General features: G+C 35.7%; 2 protein-coding genes across 3 annotated transcripts in view; one reads left to right on the top strand and one right to left on the bottom strand.

Annotated features, from left to right (window-relative positions):
* Window positions 1–2143: 2143 nt before the first annotated feature.
* etfb (electron transfer flavoprotein subunit beta) lies at window positions 2144–14029 on the bottom strand. The gene is made up of 7 exons (XM_084385949.1): window positions 13560–14029; window positions 9804–9962; window positions 7084–7242; window positions 6931–6993; window positions 5592–5750; window positions 4261–4464; window positions 2144–2655 (listed from the first exon to the last, which is right to left on the bottom strand). The coding sequence occupies exons 1-6, from the start codon at window positions 13611–13613 to the stop codon at window positions 4294–4296; spliced, it is 765 nt and encodes a 254-aa protein (XP_084242075.1). The 5' UTR covers window positions 13614–14029; the 3' UTR covers window positions 2144–2655; window positions 4261–4293.
* usf2l (upstream transcription factor 2, c-fos interacting-like) overlaps window positions 14024–20481 on the top strand; it is an 18202-nt gene continuing 11744 nt past the window's right edge. For both annotated transcript variants that reach the window (XM_084385946.1, XM_084385945.1), the window contains exons 1-6: window positions 14024–14161; window positions 15131–15278; window positions 15543–15601; window positions 15911–15999; window positions 19259–19348; window positions 19513–19633. In XM_084385946.1, the coding sequence (XP_084242072.1) occupies window positions 15241–15278; window positions 15543–15601; window positions 15911–15999; window positions 19259–19348; window positions 19513–19633 (397 nt within the window). In that variant the 5' untranslated portion in view covers window positions 14024–14161; window positions 15131–15240. The remainder of the gene's footprint in view (window positions 14162–15130; window positions 15279–15542; window positions 15602–15910; window positions 16000–19258; window positions 19349–19512; window positions 19634–20481) is intronic.

Raw genomic sequence — 20481 nt, 5'->3', positions numbered from 1 at the left:
TTACCTGGAGAAATCATTCCATCAGTCACACAAGTGTATGAGTGGGCGGGGCTTAGCGTCCTGCGTTTAAAGCGATAGTTCCAGTTCAAACCAAATTGTAATTTCAAACATGTACGACATTCTTTCTTCCGTGGAAAACAAAAGAGACGTACAGAAAATTGTTAGTGACTGACAGCCTCCATCTTCACGTTCATTGCATAATTCTCCCCCAAATACAAATCTGCATAATAATAATAGCACCTTGTGTTCCACAGAAGAAAGAAAGAAAGAAAGAAAGAAAGAAAGAAAGAAAGAAAGAAAGAAAGAAAGAAAGAAAGAAAGAAAGAAAGAAAGAAAGAAAGAAAGAAAGAAAGAAAGAAAGAAAGAAAGAAACATACATTACAGGTTCAGAACAACAACATGAGGTCGACAAAATTATGACAGAATTGTTGATGAACTCTCCATAAAAATAATACCTGCACTAATTTGTATTGATTACTACTTACAAGCAAAACTGTAACATTTTTTAATTGTATTAAAAATAAAATGTATATATATATATATATTTTTTTTTAATACAATTTATATATATATTGCTTGTTTACATATAGGCCTATATTTTACATACATAGAAATTTTGATACATATTTGACATACACTGCCACTGAAGCTAAGCAGGGCTGAGCCTGGTTAGTACCTGGATGGGAGACATCCTGAGAAAACCAAGTTGCTGCTGGAAGAGGTGTTAGTGAGGCCAGCAGGGGGTGCTCACCCTGTGGTCTGTGTGGGTCCTAATGCCCCAGTATAGTGACGGGGACACTATACTGTCAAAGAGCACCGTCCTTCGGATGAGACGTTAAACTGAGGTCCTGACTCTCTGTGGTCATTAAAAATCCCAGGATGTCTTTCGAAAGAGTAGGGGTGTAACCCCGGCATCCTGGCCAAATTTGCCCAGTGGCCTCTGTCCATCATGGCCTCCTAATCATCCCCACATACTGATTGGCTTCATCACTCTGTCTCCTCTCCACCAGTAAGCTGGTGTGTGGTGGGCGTTCTGGCACAATATGGCTGCCGTCGCATCATCCAAGTGGATGCTGCACATTGGTGGTGGTTGAGGAGATTGCCCCTTCTATGTAAAGCGCTTTGAGTGCCGAGAAAAGCGCTATATAAATGTAATGAATTATTATTATTATTATTATACAGGCCTATACATACACACATATATCACTAAAATATGTACAATAAACGTTGGCTTATATATGTACTATTATATAGTAATAGTACCAGTATATATAAGCCAAAATAAAATCGAATTCTTTTTTATTATTATTATTATTATTCACCCCCTTTACAACTGGTTTAAGAAACTGGTGTGATTCCTAGACCTCAAAATCACATAAATGATCAAAATTAACATGATAAATAATTATGAATATATATACTTCTAGCTGTGCTTAGCTGTAAAATATTTTATAGAATTTTTTGACTGCATTTGTTTTTAAAAACAATATTCCAGTAAAACATAAACAACTGAAAAAGTTATGGAGTCTTTGAATATGTTGTGGACAATGGGGGACCTTGGAGCCAAAAAGATTGAGAACCACTGACTATGGATATACAAAATCATCCTTTCAGTGGACAAAAGTCTCCAGACAAAAATCCTGAAATTTGATTGGGATCCAATGGAGGTTTTGGATTTGTTAAGGACCAAGCAACTCCTAGAGTATAAGACCGTCCTTAATTTTAACGTAATTTCTTTAGTTAAATTTTTGAAGAGCAACACACTACTATTGAGATGCCAAGTTCTCTCCATGCAGCATGCAGATTATTAAAATAGCGTGCAGAACGGCTTTGAAAAGTAATCGTACACCACAGGATAAACAAGAGAACTGTGAGAGATTACCTGATGTCTTCATTCAGCAGAACCCACATGCGTCCCAGCTCTTCCTTTGTTTACCAGTAAACCTCTGTGTTTCCAAATCATTTCCCCACACAACAGGTTAGACAACAAGCTCAAATCTTGACATAAATGGACATATAAACCACAACAGCATGTCGTCTCTGTACAGTTGTCTCAGGACTGGGATAGGAAAAAGTATTTTAACATCACAAATATTACACTGCAGCTTTAAGAGCAGAAGGATTGAGACTCACAATAATGATATGCATATGAAAAAGACAACTTTTTATTGTCATCAAATGATACTGTACAATCAGGACTCATTTAGAGGCGCTTGTGGTAACGTGGTTTACTCTTTCTTCATGCTGAGAGACACTGTCTGGTTAAAAATGATGCTTAACTTTAAACAACATCAATAAACTCTAAGCCTCATTCAAAGTACACTAGTTTTTCATAACGCAATAAATGTCAGGAAGCACAGACAGTTCTGATTTTGACTGAACATATCAATAAAACAAATATAATGGCTTAAAGTGATCCCTATATATTGATGTCGTGTTTCTTATAATGCACAGAAGAACTGGTGAGCCCTCGCTGGGACGGGTGGGCGTCGATGGATCAGTGTCTCTCAGCATTCACAAGAACATTAGGGTCAAAACACAGATACTATATAAACTACATGGGTCTGGTCTGGATTTGTGACGGGCCCGATGCAGACTTTACTGGCCTCAAAGTTTGATCAACAGTAGTTTGCTCCATCACCAGTTACAAAAGACCTACAGAAAACAAAAAAGGACAAAATATAACATGAATTATACCTATTCAAACTACATGACATTTTTCTTTTTGTTACTTTGTGGCAGCCTAAAAGAAGGCAACCTGCTTCCATGTTGAATAAAGCAGCTTTTTGTTTTTCTAGACCTCATGTTTTATTTGTTTAATCAGTAAATAAGGTTTAATTTGTTAACATTAGTAGAACTAACAATGAAAAAGACTTCTAAAGCATATATTAACCTTAGTTCATGTTCATTTCAACATTAGCCAACACATTAATAAAATCAAAAGCTGTATCAGTTAAAGCTTGTATCAGCGATTGCAGGCCCAAACATAAACGATCACATTCATCTAATCTTTCCTAACGATCCGCTAGCTGCCCGCCCCATAAGCAGGACGTCAAAAACAGGGGTGGGTGTTGTGAGGTTCTGCGCTCGTGCACGGCTGCCTATGACGGCTGCACGCGAAAACCTCACAACACTGTCTGTGATTGGTTGGAACACTATTTATTTTGGTTTTGAGTGGTTGGTGAAACCAACTGTTTTTGTGTGCAGATCTCAGAGCCTAGGCTGCCTACAGAGACGCGGTTTTTTGACGGCATGCTTATGGGGCGGGCAGCTAGCGGATCGTTAGGAAAGATTAGTTGAATGTGATCATTTATGTTTGGGCCTGCAATCGCTGATACAACCTTTAATAGACCTGAGCTAACATGAACTAACAATGAGTAGCTGTATTTGTATTAATAAAGTAAATCTCGTATAACAAAGGTATTGCTCAGTTGTCGCATTAAGTAAGGAATAATTCACCCTGAGCTGTTGAATTATTAGAAAAATATTTTTTAATAATAATAATAAATCACGTTACACCTTGGGTGTGCATTATTTTCCTAATAATTCAATGGACTGGAGTCAATTATTCTCCTAATACTAAAGATTTTTTTTTTTAATTTCTGACATTTTTCTTTTTAAAACGCTCTTGCGTCAAACTAATTTCTTACGCATCTCATCCCAAGCCTCTATTGCTAATTCATAATAAATGTAATTTTAGAGCTAGTAACGGAGGCTTGAGACATTGATATGCAGACTAATGCAGTTATTAGAGAGAGAGAGAGAGAGAGAGAGAGAGAAAGATTAAGCGTGTGTGAATTACCTGAGTCTGTGAAACTGTAAGTTTAAGTGCTTCAAAAACAGCTGCCTCAATATTGAGAAATGCTGTTTAGTTTTGCAGATGCGAATCTATTTTATTGATAAAGTCGCAGGGCAGTGCTGACAATTTTCAATGTGCGTGAATGTTTCGTTTATGTGCCTGTAGCAGGAAAAAGAGAGAGTGCTTTCCATAGATAATTAAATGTAATTACTTGGAAACAATTTGTGGTTTTAATCCTATTGTTTAATATATTTATTTGCTTGGTCAGTGTCGTTGTGGGTTTTGGTTCTTTTGCTGTCGGATATAAGGACCTTTGAAATAACTGAAATCATTTGGCGAAGTGATATGTAGCTGTAATGCGGTCAAAACCTGCCTGGAACTACTTTAGCCAACGCTAAATTTATTATTTGTGCAAAACATTTTTGAGAAGCAGGTTAGTGAGTGTGATATTATATCCTTACCTTCATTGTTAGTCTGCACTGCATCTAGTTCCTCTATATTCTTCCAGCCTCTTTCAGTTTTCCCACCAGATCCTCGACGGTCTCCACTTTCACTCCAGCGAGTCTCTGCGCAGGTTCGTCCACATTGAGCACCTCCAACCGTGAGCTCACGTCCACTCCCAGGTCCGCAGGCTTCACATTCGCAATCTTCTTTTTCTTTGCTTTCTATGGAGGCACAAAAAATACAACTAATACATGCCATATGGTACAAGTTTTGCAGGATGTTTTCTTCCCTGCTTTCCACTTATGTTGGTCATTTGAAAAATTACGTCTCGTCAATTTAATGTTTTATTGACATGTTTTATTTTAATGTTATGTTTTATTCAATTTAACCATAGAATTTCATTAATTTAAATTGAAAAGTGCTTTTCCCATCTAAAAATCCTGAGGGAACCACTTGAAAATGCTAATTCTCAATAGAAAATCAGTAAAGAAGAAGAAAAATCCAGTAAAACCAATGAGATGGATCACTAAAACATCTTAGCCTTACATCAGAGTCCTTGACAAATTTAAATTTTTTATGTTTGTTGACAAGGCTGCATTTATACAATCAAAAATAAAGTAAAAACAACAATATTGTGAAATATTAAAATATTAGCATATTAGTCTGATTACTGAAGGATCATGTGACTGAAAACTGGAGTAACGATGCGGAAAATTCAGCTTTGATCACAGAAATAAATAAATGTTTTAAATATATTCACATAGAAAACAGTAACTTTAAATTGTAGTAATATTTCAGAATTTTACTGTATTTTTGTATACCAGTAGTGTATACATTTACATATATGCATTTAGCAGACAGTTTTATCCAAAGCAACTTAAATTGCATTCAAAGTTTGCATTTGATCAGTTCATGCATTCCCTGGGAATCAAACCCATGATCCTGGTATTGCTAGAAAAAAAAAAAACGGTAACACTTTACAATGAGGTTAATTGCTTAACATTAGTTAACTAAATTAGTTAGCATGAACTAATAATGACCTGCACTTATACAGCATTTATTAATCTTTGTAAATGTTAATTTCACCATTTACTAATACTTAATTAAAATCTTGTTAACATTAGATAATGCACTGTGAACTAACATGAACAAACAATGAATAGCTGTATTTTTATTAACTAGCATTAACAAAGATTAACAAATACAGTAACAAATGTATTGCTCATGGTTAGTTCATGTTAGTTAATACACTAACTAATATTAACTAATAAATCTTATTGTAAAGTGTTACCAAAAAAACTTTAATCCGTATGTGTGCACAGAGCCGTACGGTGTTGCATTACTGTACCATGATGTTGGGCAGCGTGGCGTATCTGGGAGTGTTGAGACGGAGGTCAGCGGTCACAACGGCTGGCATATTGATCATAATGGTCTCCAATCCACCATCAATTTCTCTCACCACCTTCAGCTTGCCTCCTTCTAAGGTCAACTCAGATGCAAACGTTCCCTAGAAAATGATAAAATAATTCGGGGGAATTCGGGAGAGGGGTCACTCTCAGTCCAGAAAGAAATGTGACATAACAGGCAGAGCAAATATCAATTTAGACTCAATTTCCTAACCAGACGAGATGGGATAAGATTCCAGCGACAAATAATTTGTCTGTCCACACTAGACGCGACGCGACTGCGAGATGCGTCAAAATCAATCACCCACAGCCAATCAGAACAGCATGTGGGCAGAGTCAGCCAATCAGAACAGCGTGTGGGCGGAGTCTCGCGGCACCAGAGAGTAATCTCAACGGCACTCGCAAGAAAATGGATAGGTAGCTACATAATCAAATTCACAAATATTACACCATTTAAACATTATTCAAATACATAGGCTACTGAGTTACTAAAACAATCTTTGTCAAAGAATACACTTGTTTGTTCACAGTTTGAACGTTCTTGTTTCCATTTGTTTCATTTCAAGATCTGAGGTGAATTATCCATTGTTGCTTTTACAGCTACAAAGCTGGAGCACTAAATGATATTCAAAGTCACATGACACGCTTTTAACATTAAATAAAGCACATAAACAGTACAGAGATTATCATTGCCACACTTTGTGTTTGTTGTTCCAGCGCGACGTCGCAGAAAAATAGAAAATAGAATCGTTGCGTGTCACCGCCGCGGCTGGTTAGGACAAACACTCTGATTAACATGAAGAATAACCTTTTATCGCGTGTTGCGTGTAGTTAGGACACGGTGAAAGAGCCATTATGCTCTATTTATAATATGTTGTAGTTCCACTGTTGGACACTGGGTGGAGTCTGGGTTTAATAAGTATACATGTAGCCAGAGAGCAAGTGCAGTCAGGTGTAACTAATGAGGGAAACAAACAATTTGTTGACCGTGTCAGGATCGTATGTTGACATGCAAACTTGTGGATTATAATGTGTTTTGGCATCGAAACTGTGACAAATAAAGGGATAATTCCAGTATTGGACTGAAAGCATCTTGTTTGAACGCGTCAAAAATAATCCTACAACACCTCTAAGTGACGAGAAGGTTATTGTCGCTACATGTACATTAAAAAAGAAAAATGCTCATGCAAAAATCACTACCATGATGCAAGGGTCTTCAGATCCATAATAATAGTGATGCTTTCTTTATAAACATTACTAAATACACAGATGGGAACAAACCTGCGGCCAGTCCAATAGAGCTGCCGTCATCTGTCCAGTTTGATTGCAGTCATCATCTATGGCCTAACAGAGGAAGATTACACAATATCATGAAACCAACTGATGAATATTCAGTAATTTGTTAATACTGCACAATAATGAACCGTCAGCTACCTGTTTACCCAGAATAATCAGATCGGCTTCCTCTTTCTTAGCGAGAGCAGCCATGATCTTGGAGACCTGCAGGGGACCAAGCGTCTCGTAGTCTTTTCCAGACACTTCCACATGTATCCCGCGGTCCGCACCCATGGCCAGAGCAGTCCGGATTGTCTCCTGCAACACAGATATTAACGTAACGCACCAGGAAATTTATAATATTTTATATTTTCTCCGCATGTAGTAAAAGAACAAAAAGACACGAAACTCTTAAAGTCCCCCTGTACTCAATAATTTGATCCGTTGATCACCAAAATGACGTTTAAATGTTTTTTTTTCCTGTGAAAAATATATCTTCATGCCTTAAATGTATCTCTACACCCTCATTTAGTATACGCGGTTCTATGAATATGCAAATGAGCCCCGCCTCCACTCACTCACAGCAGCTCAGAGATGCACTCGCTCAACTTACTGAGGTAAACGCTGCACAGCGGTGTTGCTCTTTATAACGGTAATGAATATAATTAGCCTTTTGCTTGACTATGTTATCAAACAGCTAATAATGCTAATGATTAGGGCTGTCACTTTACGTTCGATCGGACCAACCAACACAAGTTTCGAAAACGAAAATAGGGAATAGATTTTAACGGCCTTCTCTCGGAGCGCATCCAGCTCGTCACGATACGCCCGCAGTGAACACGCGTCACAGCAGCTGTGACAAACACACATAACAGCAGATTATGCTTCTGCATTATGTGTCTCTTTTTACTACAAAAAATGTGAATTCTGCCGGTATTCAGAAAGTCTCATGCATACAGATACAGATTCGGGCTACAATCGCAGTCGAAATTTGTTTGACATTTCTAATGGTAAACACAGCCATGTTGAAGACTGCAGTAATGTTTTTCATTGATGTTATGGCTTATTGTTTTTCCGAGAATGTTGCACACCTGTTTGTCATTGTGCACGAAACTTCACGCCAATAAATCATCAGAAATATTACTGACTTGTGCGTCTCAAGCGCGGTGCGCCCTCTTTACGTTCGTCCTCATGCCTGTTAGTTGTCCGTGGATTTGCCCATATTTGGCGTTTAAAATGTAAACGTCTTTAGACATGGAAAATCGATTTTACAATCGATTCAATGAACACTTATGTCTCAAAAAAATCAAACAGGATTTTTTCACAAAAGTGACAGCCCTACTAATGATACACGAACCATGTTCCCGTTCGCCATCTCAGTCTGCCTTCTAACAATCAGCACCCTTAGAAACGCTTTGAATAAGTCAGAACATCAGTGGATAAAGGCATGTTTATCATAACATCTTAATACACATACATAATTCACCCGGCCGCAATATTGCTAAATGTACCCAATTATTCATACCAACAAAAAAAAATATACCAAGATAACCTGGCTTCTCTCGGGACTCCCCTGTATCGCAGCTGATGATATGCTAAAGCCCGCCCGCGCATTTACGTGATTGGTTACAAGGTCGTTTGTGACGTCAGAAACACCAGCGATTTCAAAGCGTGTTTTTGAGACTGTCTTTGGTTCACTGCAGTTTTAAGGAGGAAATACTCAGCAATGGTGTCGACTTATGAACTTACACATGAGTTCGTCTTAAAGCATATTAAAAACACCACATAAAGAAATAAACAACATTAAAAACTTGATTTTCACCACAGGGGGACTTTAATAAGAAACTAAAACTGTAGGTGGTGGTAAATGTCTAAATGAGTAAATCATTGAGTCATTCATTCATTTGATTCATTCAAACGGCTGATTCGTTCAGGAATGAAGTTAATATGTGCATCCGACTTGCAGACTACGACATCAAAGTAGATTAACGATTAAAGAGCCATTCGAGATATATATAGGAGTGTAACAATATATTGTGTCACAATATATCGCAATACAAAAATGCATCAATATGTATCATGGACAGTTCACCAAAAATTACTGTGTTTATAGGTATACGTTTACAGAGTTTTAGTGTCAGTACTACATTAAACTGCTATATATAATGTTGAATATAATGTATAATGATGCAAGTTGGCATAACGACAATGCCAAATGTCTAATGTTACCAGAAAAAAGTGGCCTACATTATTTTAAATATAAAAAAATTGGAATATCGTGCAAAAGTTTGTGTATTTCAGTAATTCAAATTAAAAGGTGAAACTAATATATTCAGTATATATCACTATATACATATGCATGATTATACTTTTCAGAGGGCCGACATTTCTGTATTTAAAATCCTTTTTTTAATTGATTTCATGTAATATTCTATGTAATATTCTAATTTTCTGAGATTTTGAGTTTGGGGTTTTCATAAGCTATAAGCCATAATCATCAAAATTATAACTTTTTCGAGTTTCACCTGTATCTAGTCAGTGACAGAGTGCAAGCATATTCGTCTACAATAATTCTGTTTTCAGCTTCAGAATCATGAATATTGTTATTCTGGTGTCTCTATTGTCCGGTGCGTTGGGTTTCCAGCACCAAATCCAAGACTATTCATTTACACACACAATGTAATATCAAATTTAGCATTTTAATCAACAGTTAATTTTTTTATTTTTTTTTAAACCTTTTATGTGTTTTGGAGTATTGCAATAATATCGTATCATGAGTTCAGTATCGTGATATGTATCGAATCGTAACATGAGGGTATCGTTACACCCCAAATATACTATATATAAATAAAAATATATATAACTTGTGTATTTCTTACCTGAACCTGCTGAGGACCACAGCTGACGGCCACGATCTCCTTCACAAGCTTCTTCTCCTTGAGTCTGACGGCCTCCTCCACCGCGATCTCACAGAAGGGGTTCATCGAATGCTTGACGCCGTCTGTAACCACTCCTGTGTGGTCCGGCTTGACCCGGATCTGAGGTGGACAGAGACAGAGACACAGAGGAGTAATCATACAGAACGTGAACAGATTCAGATTGTTTAGTGCCATGTCAGCATTCAAAGATATTTTCAGCGCAAAAATTAGATTACACAAATACAAATATCATATAAATACAATAAAAACCAAACAAACAAAAACAGCAAGTCATATCATACAAGATTTTTTAAATTAACATATGATAAAAAAAAATCCTTACTAAATAAGTCCTTAAGCGAGGTAATTTCATAAAAGAGCATTCTACTTGTATTAAAGGGATGGTTCAGAGTAATTTCAACCTAGGGTCCTTTGCACCATGACCTCGAGTCAAACACCCCCCCAGAAGCCTTTTTCCCCTCGGTCGAACATTATTAAAGTTAGAGCTTATTTAGAGATATCAGCCGGACGGCTTAGTGCAGGCGCTAATGGATCCAAGGCTGTATCTCGTAAATTACCCCACTAATAATGCCCAGAATGGCACCAAACTTCTACAGTGGTACAAATAGGTTCTGTACTCATAAAACGAGGCATTGGAAAGTTTGTAAGTACATCAGGAGTTTATTTAAATAACACTTGCCTGACGGCTAATGCTACCGCTAACGGCTACCGCTAACCTGGACGTCGAGGTCACTTGCGTGATTTGGGAAAAGCCTGTAAAAGTCCTTTGCAAAACTCACAAGTGTAAGGGAAAAGCTAGTGAACTGGATGATATTCGAAATACCTTTGAAGTGTTGATCTGAAAATACAAGCATTTATAAAACTTTCCAAATTCCTGGATCTGGGCGTCGTTTACACTACATCCGTACGCATCGCTTTCTGCCAGGACTTTTACGGGTGTTTGGCTCGAGGTCACGGTGCAAAGGAGGACCCTATGCTGAAATTACTCCGAACCATCCCTTTAAGTCCAGGACAATCTGATAAAGCATGTTTAACAGTTAGGGGAATCTTACAAAACATGCATAAAGTTGGGTCTTCACCTTTAAGCAAAAAAGCATGAGTCAAACTTTACAGAACATGAACAAAAAACACAAAGCTTTTCATATCCTCCTGAGACGCAGACAAAAAAAGTTTTTTGAATGTAGGTTTTTTTTTTCCATGTCATCACACTGTTTAGAGCATAAGAAACAAATGGTAAAAAAAAAAAAAACTTTTTTGAAAAATGATATTTTATTCATACGTTATGCTATGCCCTCTGTAGTGGACACCAGGACTCAGTTGTTTAAAAAATAAAATGACATGAAATTATATGTATAGGCAAAAACAATGTTTTTTTTTTTTTCAATCACCAATACATTTTGGTGTTTCCAAAATTTGTATAAAAATGATTCTCAACTATGTTATGAAAGATATAACGGAATGAATTGATACACCATTTTACTTTATGCAGTATGTGGGTAAAATGGCCATAAATTAATATTCCCATTCAATGCAATATATCTATACACTGTCTCTAATGTGCACATTAATGTCTTCTTGGAGCAACATTTAATGGAAAAAGAAGTGTAATAATTGGAGTAATAATTAGCAAAATTTTAATAATAATAATATCTAATATTTCATAGGAATATTGATGTATAATTTATTTCCATATTCTCTTGTTGTGTCTCCCAAAATGCCTGATAAACATGACGTAAGTCCTGATGTCCTCTACATGTATGAAATCAATGCCCTGTTCAGGAACAGAAAGTCATTTTTTGATTTGAAACCCCATAACGTTTTCCTGAGATGTTGGTTTATGAAATACAATTTGAAAAGTAGTCCGATTTAAATTATAATTACAATATATTATCATATTTCCTACATTTGATCACTAAATTAATGTCAGACATTTTTAAAGAACAAGGATAAGTTGTTTTCATGGTGAAACCTCCAAACCTTTGAACGAACTTAAGCTGGACTGTGACGCTATTTTCTTCTGGAAACAAACTTTGTTTGTTGCATTATTTTCCTGTTATCTCTGTAAAGCTGCTTTAAAACAATCTGTATTGTAAAAAGCACTATATATATATATATAAATGTGACTTGACTTTTACAAGGTTTAACTGGAGGTTATCCAAAACATTCACAGTCAGAGGCGACATGTTTGACCTCAGATGACCTGTGCACATACTATTCCAAGAGTGGCATGAAGGACACAGAGACTGATACATACAACAGAGGCCGTTTCATAATACACACGGCACGCAGACAACACACACTGATCGGTCTGACACTCAAGCAGTGTTGAGGACACATACTGTCAGATCAATATCCCTATATAAGGCGTACTGGATCATAACCGACCGAGTCAGATCAGAGGTTTCAGGATCACAAATTACACATTCACATCGAACATCCAGCTCTAGCTCATTAGAATCTGATTTGAAAAGATCACAACGACACATATTTGGGACATTTGACGATGTATTGGTAACTAGCCTGATCAATATGATCTGACAGATCAATAAATCACAGCATAGCAACTCATCTGTAATCTGATTTCTTGATAAAGGCCATAATAGAAGGTCAAAAGAACAAAGATTACAGACTAAATCAGAGTATAACACATGTAAGCAAATGTTGTAGATCTGCATACTATGTTAAACAAAATGTTGCTAATTAAGTGATCAATAAAATAAGTTAATGTAATAAAAAAATGTTTTGTATCTTGAAAATCAAGTAATCTCAACAATGACACTTTTTTTGTTGTTGTCAGTGATCTTTTAATATTTTTAATACATTTTCTTATCAATTCTGTTTAATATTTTTTATAAAAAAATGATCAATTCAAAATCAAAAAGACGATGAATTCATAAGTTTGTCTAATAAAATGTCCCTTCTTCCCCTATATTTTAAACAAGAGTGTAATTATACAAATAACTTTGGATAAAAGTACTTGATAAATTATGCCATTTTCTTACATATTAAATATAAATCTCAGCATGTGCATATAAAAAATTGCCTAAATGCAATTACATATATATAGACAACAGATGGAAAATAAAATATGTCCATTAACGGTGACCCACATGTTTTGACAATGGATATTAATAATATAAACTTTAACATTAACCCTGATTAAATGTGACAACCTTTCTTTTTAGGAATTCCTGCAGTCATATTAAAAGATCATATGTATTTCATTTTTTCACACTTTCATATGCATTATTAGTGCTGTCAAATCGATTAATTGCAATTAATCACAAAAGTTTGTGTTTGTTAATATGTGTGTGTGCCTATATATATATAATATATACTCATATGTACTCATATATACACCAACTTTTGTGTTAGATGCGTTTAATCGATTTAACAGCACTAATTAATATGTTACGCAACGTGTAAATACAGCTGGACAGTTGTTTACAGTAGAATATAGTTCATTATTATGATCCCGCGGCCATGATTGTAAGTAGTTTCGTCAGATATTAATTAAAACAACAATATTAATAACGCTGACCTTCATCAAACAACCAAGTTTATAGAGCTATCCTCATTCAACAGAGCAGCTGGCCTACACTCAGCTCTTTTCCATGCCATAAACTGTCCAAAGCAGGACAACACCGTGTTTATTCATAATTAAAAGCATTAGCGTGTGTTTTGTATGATGTGTACCTTGACAGCATAATCAATGACCCGTTTAACTCCGACCAGAACTCGGGCACTCATCGTGGACCTTCCTCTGTTCGACGCCGGGCATCGGTGAACTTCAGCAGAAGGATCTATCCGGAGCGATAGTGGTGTGACACCATTAGGGGCGGGGTTTAGCGTACGCCCGTTCTGTGAGCCAATAGAACTGCTCAGATCTGGGAGCTGTCAATCAAAAGCTGAGCTGTGGCCAATCAGTAACTTTGGGTGTTCTTGCACTCGAGCTGAAACGGACTTAAAATTGGTTCCTATGCAAGTAGGTTAAAGGTCGTGTGACTGACTGTTGTTACCTATTTTTTACAGTCTATGGTTGTTACTAAACGCAGCGCTGCCAGCATATCTAGACTTCACTCAATATTAAACGAAATTATTACAATAAGTGGTGAGAAAAACGCAACTTTCTAAGAATTAGAAACTAAATGTATTGGCAAAATGATTCACTGAAGCGCTCGAAAGGAGGACATCTGGTGGTCACAATGAAAAGACTTCAGTCAAAATTAACCAGTGCCCTTATTTTTTTATGTAAAACTAAGAGCTTGAATTTGTGTGTAATAATATTTTGATTATAGGTAAGTTTAATTTAACACAAATATAGATTTCTTAAAGTTGCTCGGAGTTTTGTTCATATATGTGTGTGTATACATTGGAAACATGGAACATTTGGAAACATTACTATTTTAATGTTTTTGAAAGAAGTCTCTTCAGCTCATCAAACCTGCATTTATTTGATCAAAAATAAAATGTAAAAAACATTTTATTATAGAAATATTATTACAATGTAAAATAGCTGTTTTCTATGTAAATATATAGTAAACTGTAATTTATGTGATCAACATTACTCCAGTCTTCAGTGTCACATGATCCTTCAGAAATCATTCTAATATGATGATTTATTATCAATGTTGGAAACAGTTGTGCTGCTTAATCTTTTTTTAATAACCTGCCATACTTTTTTTTTTTTTCTTGGATTCTTTGATGAATAAAAAGCAAAAACAAACAAAACAGCATTTATTTAGATTATACTGTTCCAAAGTTTGGGGTCAGTAATTTTTTTCTTTCTTTTTTTGAAATAAATTAATACTTTTATTGAGCAAGGATGTGTTAAAGTGATAAAAAGGATAGTAAAAAAAATATATTGTTAGAAAAGATTTCTGTTTTGAATAAATCCTGTTTTAACATTTTTTTGATGAATCCTGAAAAAGTATTACAGGTTCCAAACAAATATTAAGCAGCACAGCTGTTCCCAACATTGATAATAAATCAGCATATGATAATGATTTCTGAAGGATCATGTGACACTGAAGACTGGAGTAAAGATGCTGAAAATCCACCTTTGATCACAGGAATAAATTATAATATATTCAGTTATTTTAAATTGTAATAATATTTCGCATTATTACAGTTTTTTTCTGTATTTTTGATCAAATAAATATAAAATAAAACACAAAATAATAAAAAAAACCATATAGATATATGTATATTAAACGTTTACATTTATATATTTATTTAAATATAATAATGTTATTTCCTCACTCCAGTTGGTGGCAGTACTGCTGCCATTAAGCCTCAGAAGAAGAAGCAGAATCTCACATGACTGGAGTGTTTGTTCCCGTGATCATGATCTGTGTGTGTGAGAGTCAGAGCACTGATGGATCAGCTGCAGCTCAACACACACTCTTCACACAGGTAATGCATCACACTGTTTATCCGCAGCTCAGATTCTCACAGAGAGCTATCAGAGATACAGGAATGCACTGTGAAGACAATGATTGAAGAAAATATATTTTTAATAATGCAATTTGATGCATTGTGCATCTTCTTCAACACTGTTCTGCTGGTCCTCAGAATTGTTTTGTATGCGTAGAGACCAACAACTTCTGAGAAGGGATTGTGATTGTAAAAAAAAAAAAAAAGTTGATGACCTTGATATTGTACTTTTATGCGTCACAGGAACAAGTTTATCTGCAGTCACAAAAATCAAGAAAAGAAGGTTGTACAAATAGCTGAAGGTATGTCTGTTATTAAGTTGTGTTGGTCACATGATGCATGCTTTATTTGTTACGGTTCTCTCTTTTCCTGATGTTCTTCTTAATTCCCAAGATATTTGCTTTAGTTCTGTGTAGTTTAGCACTGTTTCAACAGTATGATGTGCTATAAATGATCTTGAACACTTTGTTTGATCTATTCTTTATTATACATGTTATATGCATTATATTTCATGTTAATCGAGATACTTTTAGATTACTTATAAGTGCTATTAATTATAAAATATAAACTCAAATTATTTTGATGCCGATGAACTTTATTCAATTCTGCAGGTGTGGCAGTCGCCGGTGATCCTCGTCCTTTAGCTCGTGTGGACGGAAACGTTCACTATCAGTTTCACACAGAAGAGCCTGGAGGACAGGTGAGTGTCCTTTCAGTGCCGTCATAGATTAACTCCTTTATTAGAGTCAGGCTTTTTCAGAGGAGGATTAAACCGATGTCGATGCCATAGTTCATTTCTCTGCATGATTTTTGTCTCTCGTAATGGGAACCTTATAAACTCGGCCAAGTACCGTATCTGTGTGGTTTTACCTCAAAATGCAAGAAAATTATATTTCAGGAATGAAGGATGAGTTATTTGGTCATTACTTTAATGCAAAAAAAGGAGGGATTTTATTAAAATCGTATAGTTATACATTATGGTAGTATTTAATTTATGCTGATTAAACAATATTAAAAATATTGAATAAAAAACATTAGTATTTTTCCCCCCTCTAATATAATGAGAACAACCACTGAGAATAATAGGAATAGCAAAATTACAGTAATGAGATTTTAGGGGGGAAAAGTACATAAATGGACATTGAAAATAGCTTTATTTTATTTATGCATATCGTTTTCTTGAGTTTCACCTATTTGCACCGACAGTCATGTGATTCTAATCTCTCACTGGGATTGGCACTGGGCCTGTGTCACATGTCAGTCAGAAGGCGGGTCACATGACAGATGATTGGAGGGGGGGGCTGTTAAGGGGCATTCACAAATGCGTATTCTTTCAGTGAACAACTGTGTCGTTTTAGACCTTTAAATTAGATCATGCACAGCTCTCTGCATGGACTGGAGGGAGGATTATTAAATGGATGAATGGAGAATTCAGCCAGGAGACGCTGGAAACTTTTCCATGAACACTTTATAGTTAATCATGACATTTTCCCTGCAATTTAGGTCGACAAAAATCAGCAGACTCTCTCGTTTTGGATGTCGAGATGTTGCGATACCTTAATCACATCATATCTTGCTGTGCAATATCAGCTAAAGTATCATTTAAAGTCCCACTGTGGTGAAAATCCAGCTTTTAATGTTGTTTATGTGGTGTCTATGTGGTGTTTTTAATACGCTTTAAGACAAATGTGTAAATTCATAAGTCGACACCATTGCTGAGTATTTCCTCCTTAAAACTGCAGTGAACCAAAGACAGTCTCAAAAACACGCTTTGAAATCGCTGGTGTTTCTGACGTCACAAACTACCTTGTAACCAATCAGATCAACGTGTGATCGTCAACCAGTGGATCTCTGAGCTGAGTGAGTGAGTGGAGGCGGGGATCATTTGCATATTCATAGAACCACGTATGCTAAATGAGGCAAGGGTGTCGAGTTACATTCAAGATATTTTAAGGCATGAATAAAAACATTTTCAAGGAATTTAAAAAAAAAATGTAATTTTGGTGATCAAAGGTGAGCTTTAAGGAATAAAATTATTGACTACAGGGGGACTTTAAAGGGGTGGTATAATGCCCTTTCATAAGATGTAAAATAAGTCTCTGATGTCCCCAGAGCATGTTTGTGAAATTTTAGCTCAATATACCCCACAGATATTTTTATATCGCATGTTACAATTGTCACTTTTTGAGGGAGAGCAAAAACACACCGTTTTGTGTCTGTTCCTTTAAATGCAAATGAGCTGCTGCTCCCGGCACAGAGGGCGGAGCTTCAAGAGCTCGTGTCCTTTTACCTCACACACACATGCACTGAAAATTTCAAAAACTTTTAGTCTTTTATGTTCAAACCGGAGTCAGACAATGATGGAGAGACTCGAGAAGAAGTGACAACATGTAGAAGCAACAGGACATTTCTGAATGGTTAGTTGATGAATTATGTTGCTGATGTGGAGTTAACTATCTTCTAAATCATTGATTAGCATATTCTGTCATGATAATCTATAAATGTGTTCCCGGGGGCGGGGTTTATGTAAATTTCTAAATCACATGAGGTCCCCGGATAATACTTATCCAGTGTGAATCGGGATATTGAACACCTGAAAACATCTGGAAAATAAAACAAACGTCATGGAAATGGTGCTAAAGGTGCTCTATAGATCCGCTGAAAAAAGGCATTAAGAATCAATATGGGATAATATAAAAAAAAAAATCTATATCGCATTCTCTACTTTCTGAACGCTAAAAAAGTACATTCTATATAGTATGAGTGTGTTTAGTATGAATGTAATCTTGATGTACGACATTCGCCATGTTGTCATTATCACGTGATCTATCAGCGTCTGTTGTGTCGCTTCTCTGTCATTCATAAATCCTCTCCTGTGGCCTCATGGGATAGTAAAGTGTCCATCGTATGCACACTTCAGAATCTGCCGGAAGCAGTAGATCATCCGGGGACTTTTTGCCTTCTCTCTTATGAGTTCAGGCATACTTTTGTCACATACTGCATAATGCCTACTATATATTAGGGAAGTATATGTGATTTCAGATGCAGCCTTGGTTTTTTGTCTTTAAATGCTATATTGTTTTTTGTCTTTAAATACTATATTGTTTTTTGTCTTTAAATACTATATTGTTTTTTATTATTTGAAACCAGGGTTATTATCAATAGAGCGGCAGTCCGTAACTTTCGGCGCTCTTGCGATTAATAAACAGAACTTGCGGAAGAACATTGTAGCCGGAACTACTTCTCCTTGTTTATGTCTATGACGAGTCACGCACGAACCAGTCCGAATAGAAATAGTCCGAATATAAACACTTATTATAGGTGTTTTTCGCCTACTATATACAGGGTTCGTACAAGATGCTTAAAGGGCTTGACGTTTAAATTGAAGTCCTGGAAAACTATTGAAATCAGCCATATTTAAGAAAAGCTACTTGAAAAGCACTTGATTTATTGAAAGACAATATATGTAAAAATAGTGTTTAATTTTATTGATAAAACAATCTTTTCACACAAAATTAATGCTGCAGCTCGTCTAATACAGATATAGAGTCATTTCACATGGCTATGAGCGTGATATTGCTCATATAAATATCGAAGTATATGATACATCCTTCATTCTTCAGGTCAATCATATATTCATGCGAGAAAAAATCTGTTTGAATAAAGGAAAGCGATGTCTTTGTCATAGTATCCTTTCAACGATTAAGGTTTCCACAGTCATTGCATGTGCTGCACTTTATTATTTGTACTGTTTTGTTTTATTAGATTATTTTTATTTATCCTTTTACCTTTTATAGAATTTGAAAGATAATAAAGATATTGTCTAATAAGTGAGATCTCAGTCCGTGAAAACCAAGAAAGTAGTGCGTGAAAAGTCCTGGAATTGAATTTTACAGTCTCTGTATGAACCCTGTATATAGTAAGGAGGTGTTTAATTTTGGATTCTCTGTCGTCCTCAGGTGTCATACCGAGTGATCCCTGTCTCAGATCAAATACTGGAGGGTAGAAGTGAAGTCGGAGAGCCGGTTAATATCACTGGATCCCCGCCGGTATGAAATCTGCATGTTCGTACTTCATTATGGTTCAACATGAGTCTCATTCAACATCACACAGCAGAACATGACAACGTGTCGGAGCAGATAATGCATATTTACACAAACTCAGCCATAACCAAATCGCCAGATGTTAACGTTTATGCATTGTTTTCTCCCAGACAGTAATTCAAAACTCTTTCGGTAATGAAGGTGACAGAGAGGAGGCGCGATGTGTGTATTACCCAGCATCGTCTGTGAGCGAGGGAACAGCAGCCGAACACACATTCACACAAACGACAGGTTTGAGATCTGCCGCCTCACACACGTACAGAATCACAACACACTTCAATAGATTGAGCAGCCAGTCAGAGGATGTCTCAAAAAACATGGAAAGTGGAGGAATGGGTCTAACTAATAATTATCAGGATGAAGAATTCTTCTACCAAGTAATGTAGTTGTTTAGTCTACTTTCAGAGTAAGGTGTGTGTGCTATTATCTGCATTTCACAATGACTTCGGTCCTCAAGAGTCTAAAATATCCACGTGATGATGCCAGACTTATTTTTGTACTCATTTGTATTCAGTTATGAATGAAAGATCCTTAATCTCATTATTTTATCTTTTTATCTGGAAAATATTTAATTTATCAATTTGATTTATTATTTTAAAGCAGCTGCATACTATTTATTTTTTATATACAGTACAACCAATTTTAAGTTGATTTTTGTTCCAGGATTATTTGAAAGTTCAACAAACAGCATTTATTTGAAATATAATCTTTTATTTAAATATAATAAAAGTGTCCTTGCTGAGTAAAAAATAAATACATTTCTTTATCGTTGTCTTACCTACCCCACACATTTTATTAGTAGTGTATCACAGTTTACACAAAAATATTAAATATTTCAACATTGATAATAATCATAAATGTTTCTTGAGCATCAAACCATCATATTAGAATGATTTCTGAAGGATCATGTGACACTGAAGACTGGAGTAATGATGCTGAAAATTCAGCTTTGATCACAGGAATAAATTATATTTAAAAATATATTCACACAGAAAAAAAATTAAATAAAATTACTTAAAATATTACTGTTTTACTTGCACTGTTTTGATCAAACAAATGCAGCCTTGGTGAGCATAAGA

Source organism: Rutilus rutilus, assembly GCF_951802725.1.
Source record: "Rutilus rutilus genome assembly, chromosome: 17".
In the NCBI taxonomy this organism is placed as follows: domain Eukaryota; kingdom Metazoa; phylum Chordata; class Actinopteri; order Cypriniformes; family Leuciscidae; genus Rutilus; species Rutilus rutilus.
This window is presented reverse-complemented; position numbering and strand designations above follow the sequence as displayed.

Coding starts and splice junctions, on each gene's coding strand:
- etfb (XM_084385949.1), bottom strand. CDS start 13,613: ATGAGTGCCCGAGTTCTGGTCGGAGTTAAACGGGTCATTGATTATGCT. Junction 9,963..13,559: donor TCATTGATTATGCTGTCAAG/GTACACATCATA, acceptor TGTCCACCTCAG/ATCCGGGTCAAGCCGGACCA. Junction 5,751..6,930: donor CTCTATTGGACTGGCCGCAG/GTTTGTTCCCAT, acceptor ATCATTTTCTAG/GGAACGTTTGCATCTGAGTT.